Below are 22,331 nucleotides of genomic sequence, written 5' to 3'. Positions count from 1 at the left end.
TTACAGAGTTCATCATTACTGCCAAACTCCATGTGGGAAACACTGCTCCCCTGGATAGAATATCTGCAGGTCTGAATTTTCTAGAGCTTGCCTTAGGTATTGTCTTGCCTAAGGACATTTTTAGCAGTGTATCTGCTAACACTGATGCTCAAATCTGGGTAAATCTGGTAAATAATCCACTAAACTACTCAATTATATATATGCAAATACAACCCATCTATGCATGATGCATTATTCCTGCACATTGTTCCATTTCCTTGGTGTCTTCCTGCAGTGTCCTCTACGTTTTGGAAGCACCAAGAGTCTCGGTTGACTTTCTGCTCAGCTTTTCCCTTCCACAGGTTGTGTGGATTGTTGATAGAGTGATCTCTTTATCTCCGTGTTATATTTAGTTCCAGTTTACGCTTCTATTGTCACTTCTCACTCTGCTGACTTCTCTGAAACTCTCTGTTAAGAAAACTTGGGCTGTGTCTCTGCCACCTCACCTCTTCTCGTCTATACGTGGATGCTTCCTTCGCTTCAGTCTCCCAGTAACTTTCTTCACACCTTCTATAGAAACCGTGTACATATGCGCTATGCATTTCTCTTCAGTACCTCAAGAGCTCTATTAATACTTTTCCCGGTTTTTTGAGTGTTTATCTTTGTATTGTATTTCGCGAGTTTCGTTTGCACAGAAAAGTTGGTGAATCCACTTCTTCCATCGTGGTGCTGTGGTTTCTAAGGATTTGAATGTAAGGATTTGAATGTTGTTTTTGAATTGCTGTATTTTCAGCCTGCGAGCCATTCACACTGCCGCTTACAAAGCAAAAAGACCTGTGTGAGACTGTTTGACAGAGCAAAATAAGGAAATAGCTGTCAGCACCCTGCAGTCCTCAGGCAATGACTTTCTTAACCTCATGAAAAACGGGCCGATTGCAGATGACCTGAAATCACAAAGGTTTCTCGGAGCTTCTACAATGTAGTCTCGTAACGGATTTATTTTCTTAAACATCATCGGCGAACATCGGTCCCTTAGAATCAAACGGTACAGGATTTAATAAGCAGGTTCCATTCGATGATTCCATCACGATGCAGAGCGACTTATTGCTGAACTCAGAAATAATGGTCTGACCCTTTAACGCCATTTATTCACCAAAAAGTCAGCTTTGAGCACAGAAATGCCAGCTTTGAACTTCAAAAGGCCAGCTTGATTTTTTTTAATCTCTCTCCCCAAACCGAAAGTTCAGCTTTATGTTTGAAAGGTTCTCCTGCTGTCTTAACATTTCTTCATCTCTGCAGGCATTTCTTGTCTCTTTAAGACGAATACGATCTCGCTGTAACTTTTGCTATGCTGCTTCCGTCCACAGCTGCCTGCACAGGTTTCTGTCGCCCCTTGTGATTCTGTATATAATCCTCTCTGTATCTTCCTCAGCTCCATGTACATCTTTGGAGGTTTTTCGGGCCTCCTTCTGAACGATGTGCTGGCCTACACCCCTCCGTCCTGCCAGGCCTTTTCTAACCCAGCTTTGTGTGCTGCTGCTGGGCCGGGCCTTCGCTGCCATTGGCTCAAAAGTAGATGTGTCCCCTGGGAGCCAAAAGACGCCAAGCACATTATCCCTGCTCCTTTTTGCCCCGCGCGACCTGGTACGTTACACTGGGGTCCTGTCTTTCCAGCTGATTCTTTGCTATTTGATACTTTCTTTCTTTCTTTCTTTCTTTCTTTCTTTCTTTCTTTCTTAAACATTTTTCCCTGTCATGTCAACATATTTTGCCTGAAATGTACTGCACATGTACTGCAAGTGTTGCTCCTTTTTTTTTCATGAGAATAATAATTATTCTGAAGGATTTGGATTCTGATGTTTGTTTGCATTCCGTAATTATGGGAACAGAAGGTCAATGCTGCAACAATTACCTCATTTTGAAATAATTAGGTTCAGTCCGATCCCTCATCCTCTTCCCCCTCCTCATCTGTCTCTGCCAGATTTAGATGCAGAAGCTTTTCCAGGTATTATGCTTCAGGCTGCTCACTGCCGGTTTAAATAAAAAGCAATCACGCTAATGGTTGTAGTGTCAGTTTTAAATAGAACAATAGTACAGATTGGATTGACAGTTTTAAAGGACCACACCAGAGGTTTTTTTTATGTTTAAGCCCATTTACTACAAATCGTCTATACTTTAAATACATTTTATATCATAACCCATAAAAGTTAGTCTGACAAGCCAGACCCACATCCAGATGTTGGGTCTGGGAACTCACCAGTGGCAGGGCTAAATCCGAGGGGCGGGTTGTCTCTTTCAAATTCCCTCTGCATGCAATAGGATAGCGCTACAACCAGGCAGAGCAACAGAGAAGGTAGCGGAGCTAGTTGATAGATTAAACTTTGGCCGTATCCGGTCAGCAAAATCTTCCTTTTTTAAGAATGATTTCAGTGCCGTTCTATGTTCTTTTCTCAAAGAAAAGCTGAACTCCAAGTCTTCCAAAAGACCGCTGTTCCCAGCAGCAGCAGCCATAAGCCCGCCCACCGACACATACAAATTTGTTTTTTCCAGCTCGCAAGTCACGCCCCCTGGCTGCAAAATAAATGTACTGCCACTAGGGTGCGTCTAGATTTTCTAGGCTACATAACAGTGAACATTGAGTCAATATAACATAATCAAATCTAAAGTTAAACCAACCTGACGAGGTTCTTTAACAAAAAAACAAACATCTGAGAAGCTATCATTGGCAACTGTTTGGAAAAGGGCGGGCACAAAAAATACCTGGCAGGTGGTTGGATGACCTATCTGTCTATCAAAGCCGTCGCAGCTGTCACACACACCCAAACCACGCCCGTAGCTCCTTACCGCACGCTGATTGGTTCAGTTTGCTGCTGTTCTGTGACACTAACACATAACTCGAAGTCTGAAAAGATGGATTTCCGTGTGATCTTGTGATATCGCGAGAATCCAGCTGTCATGCAAGGTAACAGTTACACTGCCTTTTGTGCACAAATTAAGTGGCAGTAGCTCAGTCTGTAAGACCTTGGCTTGGGAACCAGAGAGTTGCAGGTTGAAGTCCCTGTACGCACCAAGTATGGCGTGTGGACTGGTAGCTGGAGAGTTGCTAGTTCACCTCCTGGGCACTGTCAAGGTGCATCAAGCAAGGCGCCCAACCTCCAACTCCTTGAAGCACAAACAAAATGTACCCAGGATCAACTGTAGTCTGTTGATTTGCGTGCTTTATGGAAATGAATCAGATCAGAAACAAATGGCTGACTGGAACATGACATTCAATAATCTAAAACTTTATGAAAATGGTTGATAAATGCCTGCCAAAAAAATGTGAAATGGAGATTTGTAGTTTGTAGGAGCAAAACAAACAAACCAAAAATTACACAGGCATGGTCCTTCAGAAGCATGATGGAAGTCTGGCTGATTGACATGTCCCAGATCAGTGATCAGCCTCTACTTTAATCCCATATGCATGTTTATTCTACAAATGGCAGCACAGCATGCGTAAATGTCCAGAGTGAGCTACAGCTTCATATTAACATAACTGCCATGTGTAAATGCCTTTTTAATCACATCCAAACATTGTCATTACATGCTCGTTTACACTTCATGAAAGCATCACTTGCTTGCACATGGCCACCACATGAGTCTGTATGCAAGTTCCTGACATACACCAGATATAAAAAAGATGGACATTCCAGTGCTACTCGTGCTTTTCAGACTGATGCCAACTGACTCTGACTGTTTACTGCTTTGCCTATCTTGACAATGAAACATTTGTAAGATCACAAGCGACTTATTTAAAGTCCACCGATTATATTATTAGTGGCAATTGATCTTCTAATTAAAACTGAATTCCCAGCAGGTGTATCAATCTTTTCTGATACAGCAAAAAGTAAGTAACTAAATGGTACATGTAAGAATAAAACATTTGTTCTTGTCAGAGAGTTTACTATGACAGCTGCAAACTGAAGAGCATTTAAAGGTGGGGGGAAGTTCTGATATGCAGTGTCGAATGATAACATAATGTCTGTTACTGACAGGTTAAAGGGGCTGTATATAGGATTGTGAAGATCCAGGACTTAGCCAAACAATTTCTCCCTCCCCCCTTTCTGCTAAAGCCCGAAACGGTCTCCTAAGCCCCTCCCCCCCACAAGGGAGAATGAATGCGTGTGCTTGAGCAGTAATTGACATGCAGTTAGACACCCCCTGTGGCCCTGATTGGTGCATCTGAACAGGGAGCGGTGGATTTTTGCAAATCGTACTACAGGCTGTAGGTGGTGCCAGAGGAGCCAGAATTCTTTTTTAATGACCTGCTTCATGTAGTTCTACTGGAACATAGGGTCAGTTTCAGCAAATATGACAGAAAGTTAGTTTTATAAGTTCTACCTACTGCACCTTTAAATCCACATGGTCTTTTGCCTAAGTCTACTTGACTAAGCACCTCCTCCAGTTAGCATTTTTTCCTAAATTCCTAAATCATGCCTTGATTCACTCCTCAAACTCTGAAGAAGGAAAAGCATTAATTTTGTTTGTGTGTGTGTGTGTGTGTGTGTGTGTGTGTGTGTGTGTGTGTGTGTGTGGTGCCCTGCCCTCCTCCAGACAGCACAGACGAGCAGTGTTTCCGGTTTTCAGACTGTGCCAGCTGCACCGCCAACACACGGGGCTGTCAGTGGTGTGAGGACAGGAAGTGTATATCTGCATCCAGTAACTGCACCGTGGTGAGTCCTCACTGGGCGTCTGTAAAGCAAGTCAATGTTTGTGGCCCCTGGGGCGGCAATGCTCATTGGACCTCACAATATGAGATTGTTGGTGCAGCCGATAGCATTTTTGTCATCTTAACCGTCCTGTTGTCCTCGGGTCAAATTTGCCCCATTTTCACGAGAGAACCCCTTTAAACTGAGTTTTAACACCTCTTAAAATCTTGTGTTTACCAGAGATGTGCTCACAAGTTTCTTTAATAAATCATTCATTATGAAAAAAGCATAAAATTACATATCGACTAAAGGAATCTTAGTCAACCAAGACCAAAACGAGTGACCTGTGATATTAAACCAACAATTAGAAGCTGTTTTGTTCACTTATGAAAGATCTAAAATTGATCACTATTTCAGCTATTCCCCTTTTGAGTTATCTCACACATACGCCTTTGTCTGAAAGGATCATATGTTTTTAATGTTATTCAAAGTCTGTATGATTTATATGTAATAACTTTGTCTCAATGACTTCTGAGTACTTTTGCTCATTTAGTTTCTTTTCTGTCTCTTTGTCTATTTTTTTTACCCCCAACCTGCTTTCTCTGTCTTTCTCTGTACTGTATGTGTGTCTGCATGTTGCTTTTTGTCATTTTGTGTGTGCTCTATTTAAATATGAATCTGGGAATGTGTGTCTGTGTGTGTGTGTGTGTGTGTCTGTGTGTGTGTGTGCGCACGTGCGTGTGTGTAGCTGACTCTGGAGCTGGCACAGCAGCATGGCGGCGCTCTGTCTCTGTCTCGCCCACCGACCATGCTGTCTGAACATCAGCTGAGCTTGTGGAAGCATGGAGCCAGAAGGCGGGGACATGTGTGTATTACTTGACACTTGACACTTCCTGTTAGGCTGCAGCTCGGGTTGCATCAGGTTGAGATCAGAGGTCAGAACAGTCCCTTAGGTTATGTTTGGAAATTGGGGGGTGAATCTAAATCCAAATTTGCATTTAATATCCATATGCATCTAACAGCCTTCTCCTTGACTTTGAGTACAAAATGGTGCTGTTAAGAAACATCTGGCCCAATCTTGGAGTTGGGCGCAGCGTTGCACCAGTGAACCAGTATTTTCCTGGGACATACTGAGGTTATTTCCATATTTTTTTCCCAATTTAATGTAATGAAAAAGAATGTACATACACTAAAACAGTAGAGGTCAAGATTGTGATATTTACATAGCTTAGCCTTTAAAAAAAGACAATACTCACAAAGATGCAAACATTTTTTTTCATCCTTTCTTCGGCTAAAACAGAGCAAGGATTTAAACATTACTGACACATGGTAAATTGGTCCCCCCAGGGGAAGAACCAGAACGTTAATTTACTGAAATGAAGTTATATTTCAGTTGAGTAGAACCAGCGTGAGGTATTAAATAAAGTTGAAAAGGTGAACTGTAGTGTGAGTGAGATGCACAGAGCATATAAAATTAATACAGCTTCAATAAAAAGTCCATCTCAGTATAATGTGTCCCTCCTATTGATTTCTCTTCTCACTCTGCATGTTTGATTCTCTCAACCATCACTTTGTTCATCTTCCGCTATTGCTGCACATTGCATTGATTCGTCCAACTTTATTGCATTAACTGGAAAAGAGGACACAGTTGATGATGTTTGACTGGAATGATATTGTTTCCTCTGTGTGTGTGTGTGTGTGTGTGTGTGTGTGTGTGTGTGTGTGTGTGTGTGTGTGTGTGTGTGTGTGTGTCTGTCTGTGTGTTTCTGTGTGTGTGTGTGTCTGTGTATGTCTGTGTGTCTATGTGTGTCTGTGTATGTCTGTGTGCGTGTGTGTGTCTGTGTGTCTATGTGTTTGTGTCTGTGCGTGTGTGTGTATGTGTGTGTGTGTGTGTGTGTGTGTGTGTGTGTCTGTCTGTTTCTGTGTGCGTGTGTGTGTGTGTGTGTGTGTGTGTATGTCTGTGTGTGTTTGTGTCTGTGTGTGTGTGTGTGTGTGTGTGTGTGTGTGTGTGTGTGTGTCTGTCTGTTTCTGTGTGCGTGTGTGTGTGTGTGTGTGTGTGTGTGTGTGTGTGTGTCTGTCTGTCTGTGTGTGTCTGTGTGTGTCTGTGAATGTCTGTGTGTGTGTGTGTCTGTGTGTGTCTGCGTGTGTCTATCTGTGTGTGTGTGTGTCTGTCTGTGTGTGTATGTCTGTGTGTGTATGTGTGTCTGTGTCTGTATATGTATATGTCTTTGTGTTGTGTGTGTGTGTGTTTGTGTGTGTGTGTGTGTGTGTGAGTCTGAGTGTGTGTGTGTGTGTGTGTGTGTGTGTGTGTGTGTGTGTCTGAAGTCGGTGAGAGACTCGTCCAGCTGTAAGCGCCGGGAGGAGCAGGAGTGTTTCAGACTGGCCAACTGCAGGAGCTGCTCCCTCAACGCCAACTGTCAGTGGGAGGCGCAGCAGCAGGAGTGTCAGGCGCTGCCTGGTGAGGAGACACCCTCATACACACAGACAGAACAAGCATCATGCAGCATGCCCAGTGGTGGAATGTAACTAAGTACATTTACTCAAGTACTTTACTTAAAGTGCTCATATTATGTGTTCATAATTGTATTTAGAGGTTATATCAGAATAGGTTTACATGGCTTCATTTTCAAAAAACACCATATTTTAGTTGTACTGCACATTGCTGCAGTTCCTCTTTTCACGCTGTGTGTTGAGCTCTCAGTTTTAGCTACAGAGTGAGACATCACTTCTGTTCCATCTTTGTTGGGAGTCGCACATGCGCAATAGCTAGGTAAGGACTACTAGCCAGTCAGAAGCAGAGTATGAGGGCCTGCCATGCTAGCAGCTAGGCGAGCATTATAACGTGTGTTACAAAGTGACCACGTTGGTCTCTGAAGTAAAGGCTGGACTACAATAGAGCTGTTTGGAGCAGTTGGTGAACAGAGTTTTCTGTTGGAGATGGTAAGTCCCTTTGGGGGAGACTTTGGGCTTTTTCACTTTGTAAACTGTTTTTTGTGCATAACGTACACAAAAAAGATATATAACACAATAAAGGAAAGGGGAAAAACCAAAAAGCATAATATGAGCACTTTAAGTAAAAATTTAACGTACTTCACTTGAGTCTTTTCTTTTGATGCCACATTCTATTTTTACTCCACTACATTAATCTGACATCTTTAGTTACTAGTTACTTTGCAAATTAGGATTTTTGCACACACAAACACATGTAGTTTACAAAATCCAATAATTTTTTTTTTATATTAAACTTTCCAACAATATAAAGGCCTACAATTACAGCTGAAATGATTAGGCCATTACACACTTAGTTGTTCGACAGAACTATTTTATCGATTCCAGTTTCTAAAATATGACGATTTTTCTGCATTGAGTACTTTTACTTTTAATACTCAACGTATATTTTCCCTCATGATATTTACTTACTTTTACTGAAGTAACATTTTCAATGCAGGGCTTTTACCTGTGACTGAGTATGTGTACAGTTTGGTATTAGTCGTTTTACTTAAGTAAAGGATCTGAATACTTCTTCCACCACGGAGCGTGCCACGAATGCACACACATCATCATGAGTGCGCACACACAGAAGTTGCACAAAACATATGTTTTCCTCCTTAAGATTTCTCTATCTGGATCAGAATGCAAAATATCAGCATGGTGATGGCTTGATCCAACAGACATGGGGAGCGTGAGAACGAAAATAATCTTATGCGATACGACAAATTACTATTTCATTTAGTGAGTCTTTTTTATATATATATATATATATATATATATATATATATATATATATATATATATATATATATATATATATATATATTTTGGGCCATTTTTTTGAGCCTTTAATAGACAAGACAGCTGTAGACAGGAAAGGGGGAAGACATGCAGCAAATGGGCGCAGGTCAGACTTGAACCCTGAGCCGCTGCGTTGAGGACTGAGCCTCTGCATATGGGCGCCCGCTCTACCAGGTGAGCCACCCTGGTGCCCATTTAGTGACTCTTTTCAGTAGATTTCTTCAGCACCTGTCTCAAATAAAATTCATGGTGCTCATTTTATTCCGAGTAAATCTCCGGAGAGAGACTTTTTTTTTTCTTTTTGGCGACTTGGCACCTGAGTTCCTGAGCTGCTTCCTTAGGCAGATTGAGGCATTATGCAGCAAAAAGGAAAACAGCCTTGAGGATCTACGCACGATATGGAAAAGGATTAGGGCCACGTGTGAAACATTTAGTTTAAAGTCAGAATTCTGATGACAAACTCAGAACTCAAATACATTTTTTTTCCACGTGGACCCTAATCCTCTTCTTTTAGCACAGAGACTCACATAAACAGTTTCACAAATGCATGCATGCATGCACAAAATGTTCGATAAAAGCAGTGTGGATCTTTTTGTGTGACTTGAATACGGTCGATTGACACATCGCTGAGCGTCTGGCAGTGTCACCTTGGCAGTCTTTCTGACGAGCATCATCTCTGTTGTGAATGAACCTATTTTTCAAAGCTGTTGAGGGTAGCGCTGCGCTCTGTTAAACATCAAGTACAACAGACACACGCCGTTTCGGAGCGTTTGCATGTTCCCACACTAACTGGCTGCATATTATTAGTGCTTTCCACAAACACTCTCATACCTCTAAGCAGGCATGTGCACAGAGAGGATTAGCATGCATTCATTAACACACACTCATCACTCAGCTGCAAAGGGAAGTAGGCCAATTAGACATGTTTACTGGATGTTCTGAATATGGATTCCCTGGCTGACTAACAAACTTGAGTCCACAAAGTCCTCCGTGCTGCACTCCACCCTGCTATGGAGCCGTTAGCTAGAGCTGTTCTCAGTTTGACTTTGGCGCCAGCATGACTGAGGGCAAAGGAAATACCCTCACTATTTGAATCCACAAATGATCCTGCCCCTGTGCTGTGTTTTATTGTGCTAAGGGGCTGCAAGCTAGCTTTCTCTGCTATGAGTTGGAAGTTTGCAGTAGCTTTAAGCAGAGGTTGGTATTGTGTTTGCTCCCTTTCTTCTGTGCAGGCCCCCCGTAGCCTGGTACACATAATCGTCCCACTTTGGTTTGTTATGAACTGTTAGCCGGCTCTGTTGTTCAGTTGAGGTGAAATAGTATTAGTGCTGTCAAACGATTAACATTTTTAATCGCAATTAATCGCATTAATGTCATAGTCAACTCGCAATTAATTGCAATTAATCGCACATTTTTATCTATTCTAAATGTCCCTTGATTTCTTTTTGTCCCATTATTTTTTCTCATTTTAATGCTCTTATCAACATGGAAAAGTGGATCTGCTTGCTTTTTGCTTTTGTCGCCTGGTTTTGACGAGGGGGCGGAGAATTCTCATCAGCTGTGTGCTTGACCATCAGCTGTGTGCTTGGTCATCAGCTGTGTGCTCGGCCATCAGCTGTGTGCTTGGTCATCAGCTGTGTGCTCGGTCATCAGCTGTGTGCTCGGCCATCAGCTGTGTGCTCGGCCATCAGCTGTGTGCTCGGCCATCAGCTGTGTGCTCGGTCATCAGCTGTGTGCTCGGCCATCAGCTGTGTGCTTGGTCATCAGCTGTGTGCTCGGCCATCAGCTGTGTGCTTGGTCATCATGTGCTCGGTCATCAGCTGTGTGCTCGGTCATCAGCTGTGTGTTTGGCCATCAGCTGTGTGTTTGGTCATCAGCTGTGTGCTTGGTTATCAAGTGGTATTTCAGACTGGATGTGCTGCGATGATAGCTCAGTTCACAACGACAAAACACACACATCACTTTGGTCTTGTCAATGGAACCATTTGGCAACTTTTCCAACGTAAACTTTCCATTCAGAATCTTATTGGCATCCATTTCGGCGTCTCGTGCTCGCCATCCACTCAAAACCTAACGTTAGCCTACTACTCTTTGGCCGGCTCGCGAGCCCAAACAAGTGTGTGCAGTGTGCCTGTTGTTTAGTTTCCGGTCTAGCTAGATCTGGTGTGGTGTTGTAGTTTTTCTAACGTTACTAGCTGTTGCAACAGCATATGAAAAAAAAGTTTGCTAGGCCAAAACGAACGTTAATCTCGCGATAAAAAAGGGTTTGCGTTAATGCCATTAATAACGCGTTTAACTGACAGCACTAAATAGTAGCCTATACATCTGGATCACTGGGTTGTGATCCCATAAATAATAAAGTCTATACATCTCAATCTGAGCTGAATGCGTTAAAACGTTTTCTTTTAGAGAGATTACATATACTCATTATTTTAACATCCTTTTAACGTCGACATGGACTTTGGGCCTGAGGCACGTATAAGCACAGTTAAAGTTCCAGTTTAAATCTACACATGTACAGTAGATACCGTTGGACCTGCAAAGCCCTGAATCGATGGATACTGGGATGTGGATTGCATTATCGCTCTATTCTGTGGTCATCCAACGAGTCCAGAATAATCCCCAGCCATGCATCCTGATGCATTGTTTGGCTTTTTGACCCTGTTGATCTTCCTATAAAATGGAACGTTTGGTCTTGGTCAAGTATTCGCCCGTGCAGCTCTGCAGCCCTAATGTAAGTGAAAGATATTTAAGGATGTCCAATTCCTATTTTTGTGTTTAGCAGAGATGCTCCCAAGCGTTACAGTGAGCCAACCCGTTCTCACTCCGAAAAGCGCCCTTCAGCGTGTGTGTAGAACGCACCGGGGAGAGCAGCAGCTACACGGCGTTTGAAGATGACATAGCATAAAGAGCGACTACGGTAGCGAGTAGTATAAAAGCCGAACATCTGCATAGGGAGGTTGGTTGGGGGATGGATGGGTCGAACAACACAGGACTTTCACCCAGGAGACCGGGGATCGTATCCCGCGTGTCACGTTTCCTAAACCCAACCGTCCCGTTCTTCTTTTCCTAAACCCAACCAACAGCTCAACATTTTACATATTTTGATACGATATTTCTGTTTTGCGTTAATATAATTTGACATTAGTCAATTTTCAGACTTTCCTATTACGGCACACAGCAAAGTAGTTTATTTGCTTTTAACTTGCAAAAAGAGAACTAGTTTGGCAGTAGATTTTCCTTGCAATTATATTTTGTAGTGGAGGGGAATAAAAAAAAACACATTCTAAGTTGAAACGTGCTGAACTTTCTCATGTCGCACCGTCGAGTCTTTGACTCTCTGTGTTTTGGCGGGTGGTGCCAGCATGCGCATCGTGGTTCAGTTTATGCTGTCCCTTCTCCAGTCTTTGTATTTGTGAACAGTAACAGTGCCATTTAGGACAGGGCCTTTCAAAGGGTCACTGGTCACACTGATGAAATTAATATGTCTTTGTGTGTGTGAGTGTGTTTCTGAGTCCATTAGTGCGACAAGGCATGAAAAAAAGATCCTGTGATTTTCTGTGAAGATACATTTGCAGTAATAGTGCGGCTAAGATGAGCCGGGGTAATGGAAAGTAGCTCCACCACCATGGCAGCTGTGGCCTTTTCTTTAGACACCATGTTATGACTATTTATGCTAAATGGCCTGACATGTTTATCTCTGCTTTTACACAAAGGCTGTAACCTAATCTATCTATTTATTTTTGTACTCCTCCTTTTTTTTTACCCCTTCATCTGTCTTTCTGCTCTCGGTTTTGGTTGATTATTGCCCATTGCTTTTGCTTAGGGGGAAAAAAAATAAAGAAAGCAGGTATTTTCTTTTCTGCAGCATGTAAAGGTTGGTGATGGAAGCCATTATGGGCCTGTGAATGTAATCAGTCCTGGAGTCCAAAATAAACAGCGGTGTTCAGTGGAGGCAGAATGGCTTTTTCTTCCCTTTCATCCTGGTTAATTGAATGGCCTCTACTATTATAGTCTCAAGAAGCTACCAAGTGATCCTGATAAAAATAATGAGTGTGTATATGCGTTTTGAGTCTTACACAGACTCTTCAATCACCATGAATATTGACTTTTCTTTATTGTGTGCAACATATTTCTAACTCATGGGAAATATTTTTGTCACTGATGAGTACAAAGCAAGAATTTTTATTTTTGAATGAATCAACAATTACATCAGCCTCTAAATTCAGTCCAATAAAATGTGTTATTTATGAACCAAATTAACCAGAAGTATTTTTCTTAAAGCTGTTCAATCATCTGTTGATTCTGGCAGCACGGTTATTTTCCAGGGCCCAGATTTTCAAAAGTAATCCAGTGGGATTTCGGATCACGGATTGGATCAAATGTTGGAAATGGATTTTTAAAAAGCAAAAGAGGGATTCCGAACTAAGATTAGAGCATGTAATCCGATTTTACATTTGATCTGGATCAAACCTGCCCTTTGGGTTTTTCAAAACTTTGAACTCGCTTTGGGATCTATTTGGTCCAAAAAAACAGGATTATCCTGATCCCATCAGAAGGGTGGAGAGTTGTTTTTTTTAAGTGAATGATCACAAAATCAATGTTTACTGATGATATATACATTTCTTCATATTTGAAGCATATATGAAGCATGTCACATCTAATAAATAAATTAAAAAATGTCACTGTTGCTCACAGCTCTATAATGCCACAGTATATTAATGGCAATGACAACAACAATATAGTCATAGTTAAAAGTAATTTCTCACAATTGCAGCTCTAATTGCATGTCCTTCATTAGCTACAGCTACAAACCAGGATGGTGACAGCTATGAGTTGCTTCTGAAACAGGAAACCGAAAGAGCAGAAGTACAAATTGAACTGGGTAAAGAACAAATCTTGCTTACCCAACTGCAGCAGAAAAATAAGTGCAGATGGAGATACATCTCCTAAAGGCAGAGATGGAAAGAGCTGGTATCTGTCCTTTAAATGATGATAAATCTGTATTGCTTTTCTTTTGTTATTTAACATTATAACAAACTAAGGAATGTAAAATGTTCCTGTTTATTACAGTGCTTCTGTTTGGCTATTTGTGGCCACTGGTATTTTTGCCTACCTTTTGTTCTTTGCTAAGCCAGTAGGCTACACTGTTGGTTCCATTTAAGGCTCTGGTAAACAGGATTTGGTAATCCTGGAATTTGGTATTTGGATCACAGTGATCCAATCCCATGTTCCTTTAAAAAACTGGCATGAAATTAAGATGGATCAGGTGATCCTGGATAGCAAAACATGGGATTTCCAAATCTGGATCAATTTGATCCAGATTACATTTTTTGAAAAACTGGGCCCAGGCCATCACATTAACTTTAAATTCCAGTGTCATTCCCCTGTTGTCCACTAGTTGCCCTCAGTGAGTTGTCTGCCTGACCACCTACCTGCACACCTCCCCTCACTACCTCATTAGTTAGTCAGTCTATATATACCAGCCCTCAAGCAGCGGTATGCATTTTTCCGAAAGATTGTTCTCTGCTTGTCTTTGTCAATGGCCTCCCCATGTTTGCCTTTTTGTATTTGGTTGCTGATTCTGCCTTCTTACCAGTTGATAAATGTAACAGGATAAGTTGCTACGAACATTAACATAAAAAACTAAGTGTTGGCAAGCTAACATTCTAATCATTGTGGCTAACTATAGACCTGTTAGCATAATAACTTGATATGGTAATAGCATGCAAAAGCGTATGCGTATAAGTAGCCTGCTCCCTATCGTGATGACATGCTAAATTTACTGTAACATGCTAATCATCAAGCTGTTAACATACGAAACATTACAAGCTAAACAGAATGTTAAAAAGCTAACTGTAGTCAAGCTAGCATGGTAACATTTTAAACATAAGCCAAAAATGAACATACTTGGCTAAAAACCAAGCATTAGCATAACGTGCTAAAACTGTAGGCAAATGTTGAAGTGCTAATGTTTAGCTTGGAATATAGGCTTATACAACTATAGGCATGCTAACATTAGCATTGTAGCATTCCAATGTTAGCTGTGCTTCGAGTTTACTGCTACCAGTAGCATTGTGTGAGCGTTGACGGAGTACACAGTTGCTAGCAGACTTGATTCTTGAGTTTTTAGTCTAATGACTAAGAATGAATGTTAACAGGTGGACTGAAGGTGTGCGTTTGTGTGCAGGCCAGCTGTGTGGCGAAGGCTGGCACCATGTCGGGGAGGCCTGCCTGAGGATCAACTCCAGCAGTGAGAGCTATGATAACGCCCAGCACTACTGCAAAAACCTGGGAGGAAATATTGCCTCTTTGCTCACAGACAAACAAGTCAATTTTGTTCTGGAAGAGCTACAAAAATACCAGCTGCAAGACAAGGTGGGTGACATAAAATAAATACATTCATAAATAAAATACATGTGACAGGACTCCTGCATGCTAACAGTGTTGGTCAAAACTATCCTTATTTTCCACTCTGGCTTCTCTACCTTGTACAATTGCTGTGGTTTACACACCATTGCCATTTATGATATAAAAGCCAAACTTAAAATGTGTTTGGTAAGATCATCCAATTAAATATAAGCTTAGAAAATGTTTGTAAAGGTTTTAATTTCAAATTCTCACATGCAAATACTTGAAATAGCTACGGATAGGTCATCGCTGTAACTATTGTCCCTGTCCATACTGGCAATCGATTAATCCCATCCCAGTTCAGCTCCAATGCAAAACAATATCAACAGCCCCTGTGCAAAAATTCAATCTGAAGCTAAAGAGGCTTCAATAGTCAGACAAATCAAGTGGATATTCTCCAAAGTGACTCTTTTTATTTAGAAATTCTCTTTGTGGATCTGTCCCCCCTAGGCAGCACAGCAAAGGAACACGTCTGTGAAACACAAAGAGGGAATTCATACTGGAAATACTAACTTTGGAGGGTAGCCGCTTAATTTGTCTTAAGTCGGACTGTTAGTCTCAGAATGCATTTTTTTTAAGGAACATGTCTTGTGTCTCTTTCCTTTGAATCACATTTGTAAGGTGATGACCTCAGTGCCAGTATGGAGAGGAGACAAGTGATATCAGGAACCAGTACCAACTAATCGTAGGCCTTTATGACTTTTAAGCGAGGAAGGAAACAAATGCAAATGCTTTACCGTACCACAATGCATAGGTATAGTCTAATTAAATAGCTGCATCTTAATGTAACTTTAGCTTTCAGCTGCCTTTCATATTTATATTGCCTGCAGAGAATGGAGTACTGTAATGTCTTGCTGATTGATGTTGACAACTGGGCTGATATGCAGTTCATTAAGTGATATCATGTAAATTATACTGCTTCTGTGACATTGTGATGTATTATAAAATGCCAGACAATGTGTTATTTAACATCGTAAATATAAAGTTATTTATTATTAGATGCCTAGAGGCATGTCTTGTCTCAAGATCATAAAAGTTGAATTATTTACCATGAACGTACATCAACATCTAACCAGTGAGTTAGCCCAGCAGTGTGGCTTTGTGATGGCATCAACATGTGTATGATAACACTGTTTTGATGTGAAAAGTCATACACTAAGAAATGTTGAAATAATGTTGCAATTTTGCAGAACTCTCTTCTGGCTTTAGGTCGTTTGATATTCACGTTCAGCCATGTCAAAAAGTATTTTCACAGCACCACACAGTTTAAATTTCTCACCAGGATATTTCTGATCTGGCTTCAAGGCACACAAAATAAACAGAACTAATCCTTCCAAGCCCACCATGAAGCACACACATCAGCTTCATCATCACTTTTCCTTGTAGTAAACCCAGATGTTTGAAAAGAGAACCTGTGACGGGAGTGACGGGATGTTAATGTTTAATGTATCACACGTTCATGTGTGGTTCTTCAAACAGCTGCTTCTCAATGAGCTGTTTACCAAATGAATCACCTCTTCCACGGATTGAACTGTCCGCTTGTAATGTTTATGGTGGGAATAGCATTCGAGACCCTGACATGTGTGAACGCTCACAGACCGACTTTTTGATAAATGTGCAACGTCAGGAGAAAAGTGAGCAAATATTTGAACACTGAGGAAGAAAGAGAACTCCTTCTTCCTCTCTGTGTTGTAGGAAAGTGTCTGTTTTTGTAGATTAGGTGTTATTTAAAGTGGCCATATTATGCTAATTTCATAATTGTATTTTGAGATTGTACCAGAATAGGTTTACATGGTTTAATTTTCCAAAAACACCATATTTTTGTTGTACTGCACATAGCTGCAACTCCTCTTTTCAGCCTGTGTTCAGATCTCTGTTTTAGCTACAGAGTGAGACCTCTCCACTTCTGTAATGTCTTTGTTGTCAGTTGCACATGCTCAGTAGCTAGGTAAGGATCACATGAGCTAGCTAGCTGTTTCTCTAACTTCGGCCTGTACAAGGTAGGATTAGCCGGGAGACTTCTTCTTAATGAGTGTGCACTTCCAACTTTGCGTGGAATACCTGCAGATCAGGGACATGGAAGTAGTTCTATACAATTTATTTTGTAGATTACGGTTTAGTGAAGTAGTTTTTTCTACTACTATGGGCCAACAGTTAACATAGAAACGATTAGAGATACATGTAAATGCCCTCTGTAAATGGTGCCCTGCTGGTAGGTTTTACAACTTGACCTACTTTCACTTAAGTACGGTGCAGTAAAGTCAATCAGATGTCCAGTAATAACCTGACATACCATCATTACTGAGTTTAAACTACATTCACGGTTATGTTTGCACTGAATAACGCATTCAATAAACAGAAACATAACTCTTGCAGCGCACATGAACAGATGCGCAATATTAGCTCACACATAAAAATAGCACCCTCGTGAATTAGCCTGTTGCTAACGTACATCCATGAATCCTGCATAACATCGTCCCGTACCTACAGGACCTCAGACTTACTTATTGATGCACGCACAGAGTAGTGTCGACAAACTTAGTCCAAATAGGGGAGAAAGGAAAGTGTGATAGCGTTCAACTTTTTCACTTCAATTTCCCGTCCAGCGCCCGCGACTAGGATTAGTGTGTTTGACCGGGGGGGGGGGCATCACGATGCCGGCTCTCGGCTGATATCGTCCATATCGACTATTTAGAAATTATGGTCGGGTTCGGGTCGAGCTTGATCACATGAGCATGATAAGGCATTTGTTGTAAAATGGTGCTGCGTCTCCTTTAAGAGAGCTCAGTGCGTGTGGAAAGTGGGCAGAAGAGAGATAGAGAAAGAGGAAGCAGACGTGTTGTAGAGAGAATAAGTTTAAGTTTTGTACACAGTGTGTGCGGTGTCTGAAATAAACCCCAGACTGAAAGCCAAGTTCATTCATTGTCTCACCAGAAAAGGGATTTTAATTCATTTTATAATGTCGACCCTGGAGGTAATGAGTCTCCCCTGGTTTTCTGATCGCTGTTGGAAACGAAGCAAGCAGGAAAGGTTAACACATTGAAAACACATTGTTAAAACATTTTAACAGCTTATTAACGTACGCTTGTTGCCTTGTGTGCGCTGATGTGCTCATCTGTTGACATTTCCGAATGCCTTCCTACAGTTGCTTAATAAAAGCGGGCTTTCCATACAAACAAACGTACATGTGTTATTAGTATGAGAAAAAAATGAGTCAGGTTTGGACATAAATATCTTAATGCCTGTCGGGCTCGGGCCGGGTTCGGTCACAGCTCTGTCGGACGCGGGCTGGGCTCGGACAGAAAAATTCAGCCCGATCCAGACTCTAGTGTGGAAGCACCCAAGACACAACATAACACCCGAATCCCAGAAAGTTCTTTTTTTTTTTTCTTCATAATATGGGCACTTTAATTGACCTTTGATGCTTTTTCATCTCTCGTTGTCATTCAAATAGCTGAGATCACATCAGCATTAATTTGATTTCTCTGCAAATGAAATTACTAGACACCAACCAGATGCAAAGGATTTTTGAAACTGCTGAGTAGAAGTGGAATTGGGTGCACGTGCAGGCATAAATACACACACACACACACAGACACAGCGTATAATCCTTTTGGATGTTCTTAGAAAATAAATCACAGCGGTGGGAAAATAGTTTTATCATTTCTAAAAAAAAAAAAAACACTATATAATCCTTATGGGTATTTAAAAAAACAAAAAAAACACTTGTTTTCTCAGCAAATAATTCAAGCGTTTGCTGCTAGAATTACTCACATCAATTAGTAAATGCTGTGCATCTGAAGAGTTTCTGCTTTCATAACAATTAGATTATTCTGCAGAAGTTTTTATTTAGGATCCGCTTTCATGTAAAACACGTTTATTGTTCAGAGTTATAAGCTGTGTGCCTTCTCTTGGCAAGGGGAGACTGCTTCTCAGTTTCTACACTACGTGGACCCCAATGTAGTTGCTCATTTTAGTATTATTATGCAGTTTCTTTGCTCAAACATCAAGTTTTGTTACTATTGTTGTGCTATTTTTTATTCTTCAACAATTCTAGGACACTGTCCATTTGAACTGCATACAATTAGGGTTCATTATTGTCCTTTATTTCTTTTAAAACAAAGCTACAACAGATTAGAAGATACAAGTAGTACTGTAGGCTATCTGAGGTTTATCAGGATCATTGCTGTTTACCATTTGGTCTTTTAGCAACTCTGGCTTTAATCATTGCATTTCCTCTCCATTTTATTAATCTTTATGTTACTGGACGGATATTTTAAAGTCAGTTTTATCACGTTTGTCTCCGAAATTGGTTGCTGTATTTCTACGATTTCTCTCAGGTTGATCTCATGTTACATCTCTCTGCTACAATAAACACGGTTAAACCCTTTTCTTTTTGGGAACCGGGAGTCCCAAAAGCATTTTGAGTAAAGTGAACCTAGATTTTACAGATACTTTGACTGTTTACACCAGTAAGTAGCACCGAACAAAAACCTTTTACATTGAAAAATGACGATCGGCCTCTTCATTTTAGAGGAAATGATGAAGAAAAGTTGCAGAAGTAGCTTTTTCTGGCTGAGATATCAGACGGACGGTGTATATTAGGACAGTTTATCTCAGTTTTTTTTACTTTACCTTCTACAACGTATCTTAAAGTGCTCATATTATGCTCATTTTCAGGTTCATAATTATGAGGTTATATCAGAATAGGTTTACATTGTTGAATTTTCAAAAAACACCATATTTTTGTTGTAGCGCACATTGCTGCAGCTCCTCTTTTCACCCTGTGTGTTGAGCTCTCTGTTTTAGCTACAGAGTGAGACATCACACTTCTGTTCTATCTTTGTTGGGAGTTGCACATGCCCAGTACCTAGGTAAGGACTACTAGCCAGTCAGAAGCAGAGTATGAGGGCGTGCCCTGACAGTACCTAGGTAAGGACTACTAGCCAGTCAGAAGCAGAGTATGAGGGCGTGCCCTGGCAGTAGCTAGGTAAGGACTACTAGCCAGTCAGAAGCAGAGTATGAGGGCGTGCCCTGACAGTAGCTAGGTAAGGACTACTAGCCAGTCAGAAGCAGAGTATGAGGGCGTGCCATGCTAGCAGCTAGGTGAGCATTATAACGTGTGTTCCAAAGTGACCACGTTGGTCTCTGAAGTAAAGGCTGGACTACAATAGAGCTGTTTGGAGCAGTTGGTGAACAGTGTTTTCTGTTGGAGATGGTAAGTCCCTTTGGGGGGGACTTTGTGCTTCTTCACTTTGTAAACCTATAACGTGCACAAAAAAGATATATAACACAATAAAGGAAAGGGGAAAAGCCAAAAAGCATAATATGAGCTCTTTAAATTTACAGTCAAATATCAAAGAAAATGTGAATCAGGTATAATACATGCTAGCATGGAGATAATATCTATCTCCTTCTTTTTCTCTTTCTCCCCCCCCTCACAGACTTTATCTCCCTGGGTTGGCTTGAGGAAGATCAACGTGTCGTACTGGGGCTGGGAGGACGCCTCACCCTTCACCAACAGCAGCCTGCGATGGTTGCCCGGAGAGCCCAGCGACTCTGGCTTCTGTGCCTACCTGGAGCGGGCCCAGGTGGCTGGTCTTAAAGCCAACCCCTGCACGGCCACCACCGATGGCCTCATCTGTGAAAAACCCGCCGGTGAGAACCTCTGTCTCGGGCTGTGTTGAGCTCTTAACTAAACTTCTTCAGTAAATAACCTCAAAGAGCCTCTAATATGCTGTTTTTGGATTTAGTGTGTTATATAGTTTGTGTATGTAATAGATGTATAAGACAAAATGCAAAAAAAAAAATGATTTCACTGCAAATGGAGCTTTCTCTCCCACACACAGCACTTATCCTCAACTGCCTGAAAACAGCTCGCCCACATTCCTGTTTGATGATGTCATTGATGGAGAAAGCCAACCCAGTTTTTCATATGTGCTGCCCGTTGGTGCTGCCCCAATGGCTTGTTTTGAATTTGGTTGACTAATCACAACAGAATGGGCCAGCTGACCATTCAGAGCAGACTGGGCTTTCCAGGAAGGCGGGCCCAGATATGAGTGTTTCAGGCAGAGGAGCTGCAGCAGTGGCCAGTTTGAGAAACCTAATATGTTTTTTGAACGTCAAAGCATGTAAACCTATTCTAGGAGACCGCAAGAGTACAAATATGACGCTGAAAAGGAGCATAATAGGGGCGGTTTAATCTCACATCCAGCTATCTAAACCTTTCTTTCTTTCTCAATTTGTCTCGTTGCTCAGGGAGTCCACAGAGTCAAAGCGCTCGTCCCTGTAGGACGCCGTGCTCTCTGCGCACCAGCTGCGCCAACTGCACCAGCCAGGCCATGGAGTGCATGTGGTGCAGCAGTACGCAGCGCTGTGTCGACTCCTCGGCGTACGTCATCTCCTTCCCCTACGGACAGTGTCTGGAGTGGCAGACCCAGGACTGTGCTGGTGAGACAGGGAGACTCTTAACAGGGGGGGATTATCTGAATTAACATTGTAGAACATGGAAAACATTAATTTACTGTAATATGATGCACTATGTAGTTGAAACTACAAGTCTAAAAGAAGATGTCAGACACTATCTGGTCCAGCTACAGGGACCCATAGATATTTAACACACATGACATTAAGTTCTTTTCTGTTATGATATTTTTGTTTAGGCAGAGCTAGAAATTCCAAGCACAAGACTCAGGGAGGGCAGGAGGCAGGAGTATAGTTTGAAGGAATATTTATTACAAACTTAAATATTGCGAGCAGGGAGTGAACTACATCTAAAAGGTGGGGAACGGAAGTTGGGTAGCCAGGGGTAATGTGTGCCAGGGTGGAGTCCCGAATCAGAAATCACAGTCTCATAGGAATCCAACCCGGAGCGGACGGAATCAGTGTGAGCTACGTTGTGGCTGCGTGAGTGTGGCAGTGCAGACAGAAGCGGGCGCACCCAGCATCATGTAAATAATATATATATACATACATACATACATACATACATACATACAGTACAGGCCAAAAGTTTGGACACACCTTCTCATTCAAATGCGTTTCCTTTTATTTTCATGACTATTTACATTATAGATTCTCACTGAAGGCATCAAAACTATGAATGAACACATATGGAATTATGATCTTAACAAAAAAGTGTGAAATAACTGAAAACATGTCTTATATTTTAGATTCTTCAAAGTAGCCACCCTTTGCTTTTTTATTAATAAGGGAAATAATTCCACTAATTAACCCTGACAAAGCACATCTGTGAAGTGAAAACCATTTCAGGTGACTACCTCATGAAGCTCATTGAGAGAACACCAAGGGTTTGCAGAGTTATCAAAAAAAGCAAAGGGTGGCTACTTTGAAGAATCTAAAATATAAGTGTTAGTTTTGATGCCTTCAGTGAGAATCTACGACGTAAATAGTCATGAAAATAAAGAAACACATTGAATGAGAAGGTGTGTCCAAACTTTT

The 22,331-nt window shown here is 41.4% G+C and overlaps 1 protein-coding gene across 9 annotated transcripts in view; it reads left to right on the top strand.

Annotated features, from left to right (window-relative positions):
* The window catches only part of LOC114571834 (attractin-like protein 1), a 322,321-nt gene that overhangs the window by 80,805 nt on the left and 219,185 nt on the right, over positions 1 to 22,331 (top strand). For 6 of the 9 annotated variants that reach the window (XM_028603035.1, XM_028603034.1, XM_028603037.1 and 3 more), the window contains exons 12-18: positions 1,412 to 1,623; positions 4,573 to 4,691; positions 5,416 to 5,532; positions 6,993 to 7,125; positions 14,650 to 14,837; positions 20,315 to 20,528; positions 21,129 to 21,320. In XM_028603035.1, the coding sequence (XP_028458836.1) occupies positions 1,412 to 1,623; positions 4,573 to 4,691; positions 5,416 to 5,532; positions 6,993 to 7,125; positions 14,650 to 14,837; positions 20,315 to 20,528; positions 21,129 to 21,320 (1,175 nt within the window). Of the gene's footprint in view, positions 1 to 1,411; positions 1,624 to 4,572; positions 4,692 to 5,415; positions 5,533 to 6,992; positions 7,126 to 14,649; positions 14,838 to 20,314; positions 20,529 to 21,128; positions 21,321 to 22,331 lie in introns of those variants that run through there. The other 3 variants (XM_028603036.1, XM_028603041.1, XM_028603042.1) reach the window with 3 other exon arrangements.

Source organism: Perca flavescens, chromosome 17 (genome assembly GCF_004354835.1).
Source record: "Perca flavescens isolate YP-PL-M2 chromosome 17, PFLA_1.0, whole genome shotgun sequence".
In the NCBI taxonomy this organism is placed as follows: domain Eukaryota; kingdom Metazoa; phylum Chordata; class Actinopteri; order Perciformes; family Percidae; genus Perca; species Perca flavescens.
The sequence above is the reverse complement of the archived record's forward strand: the minus strand, read 5'-3'. Positions and strand labels throughout refer to the sequence as shown.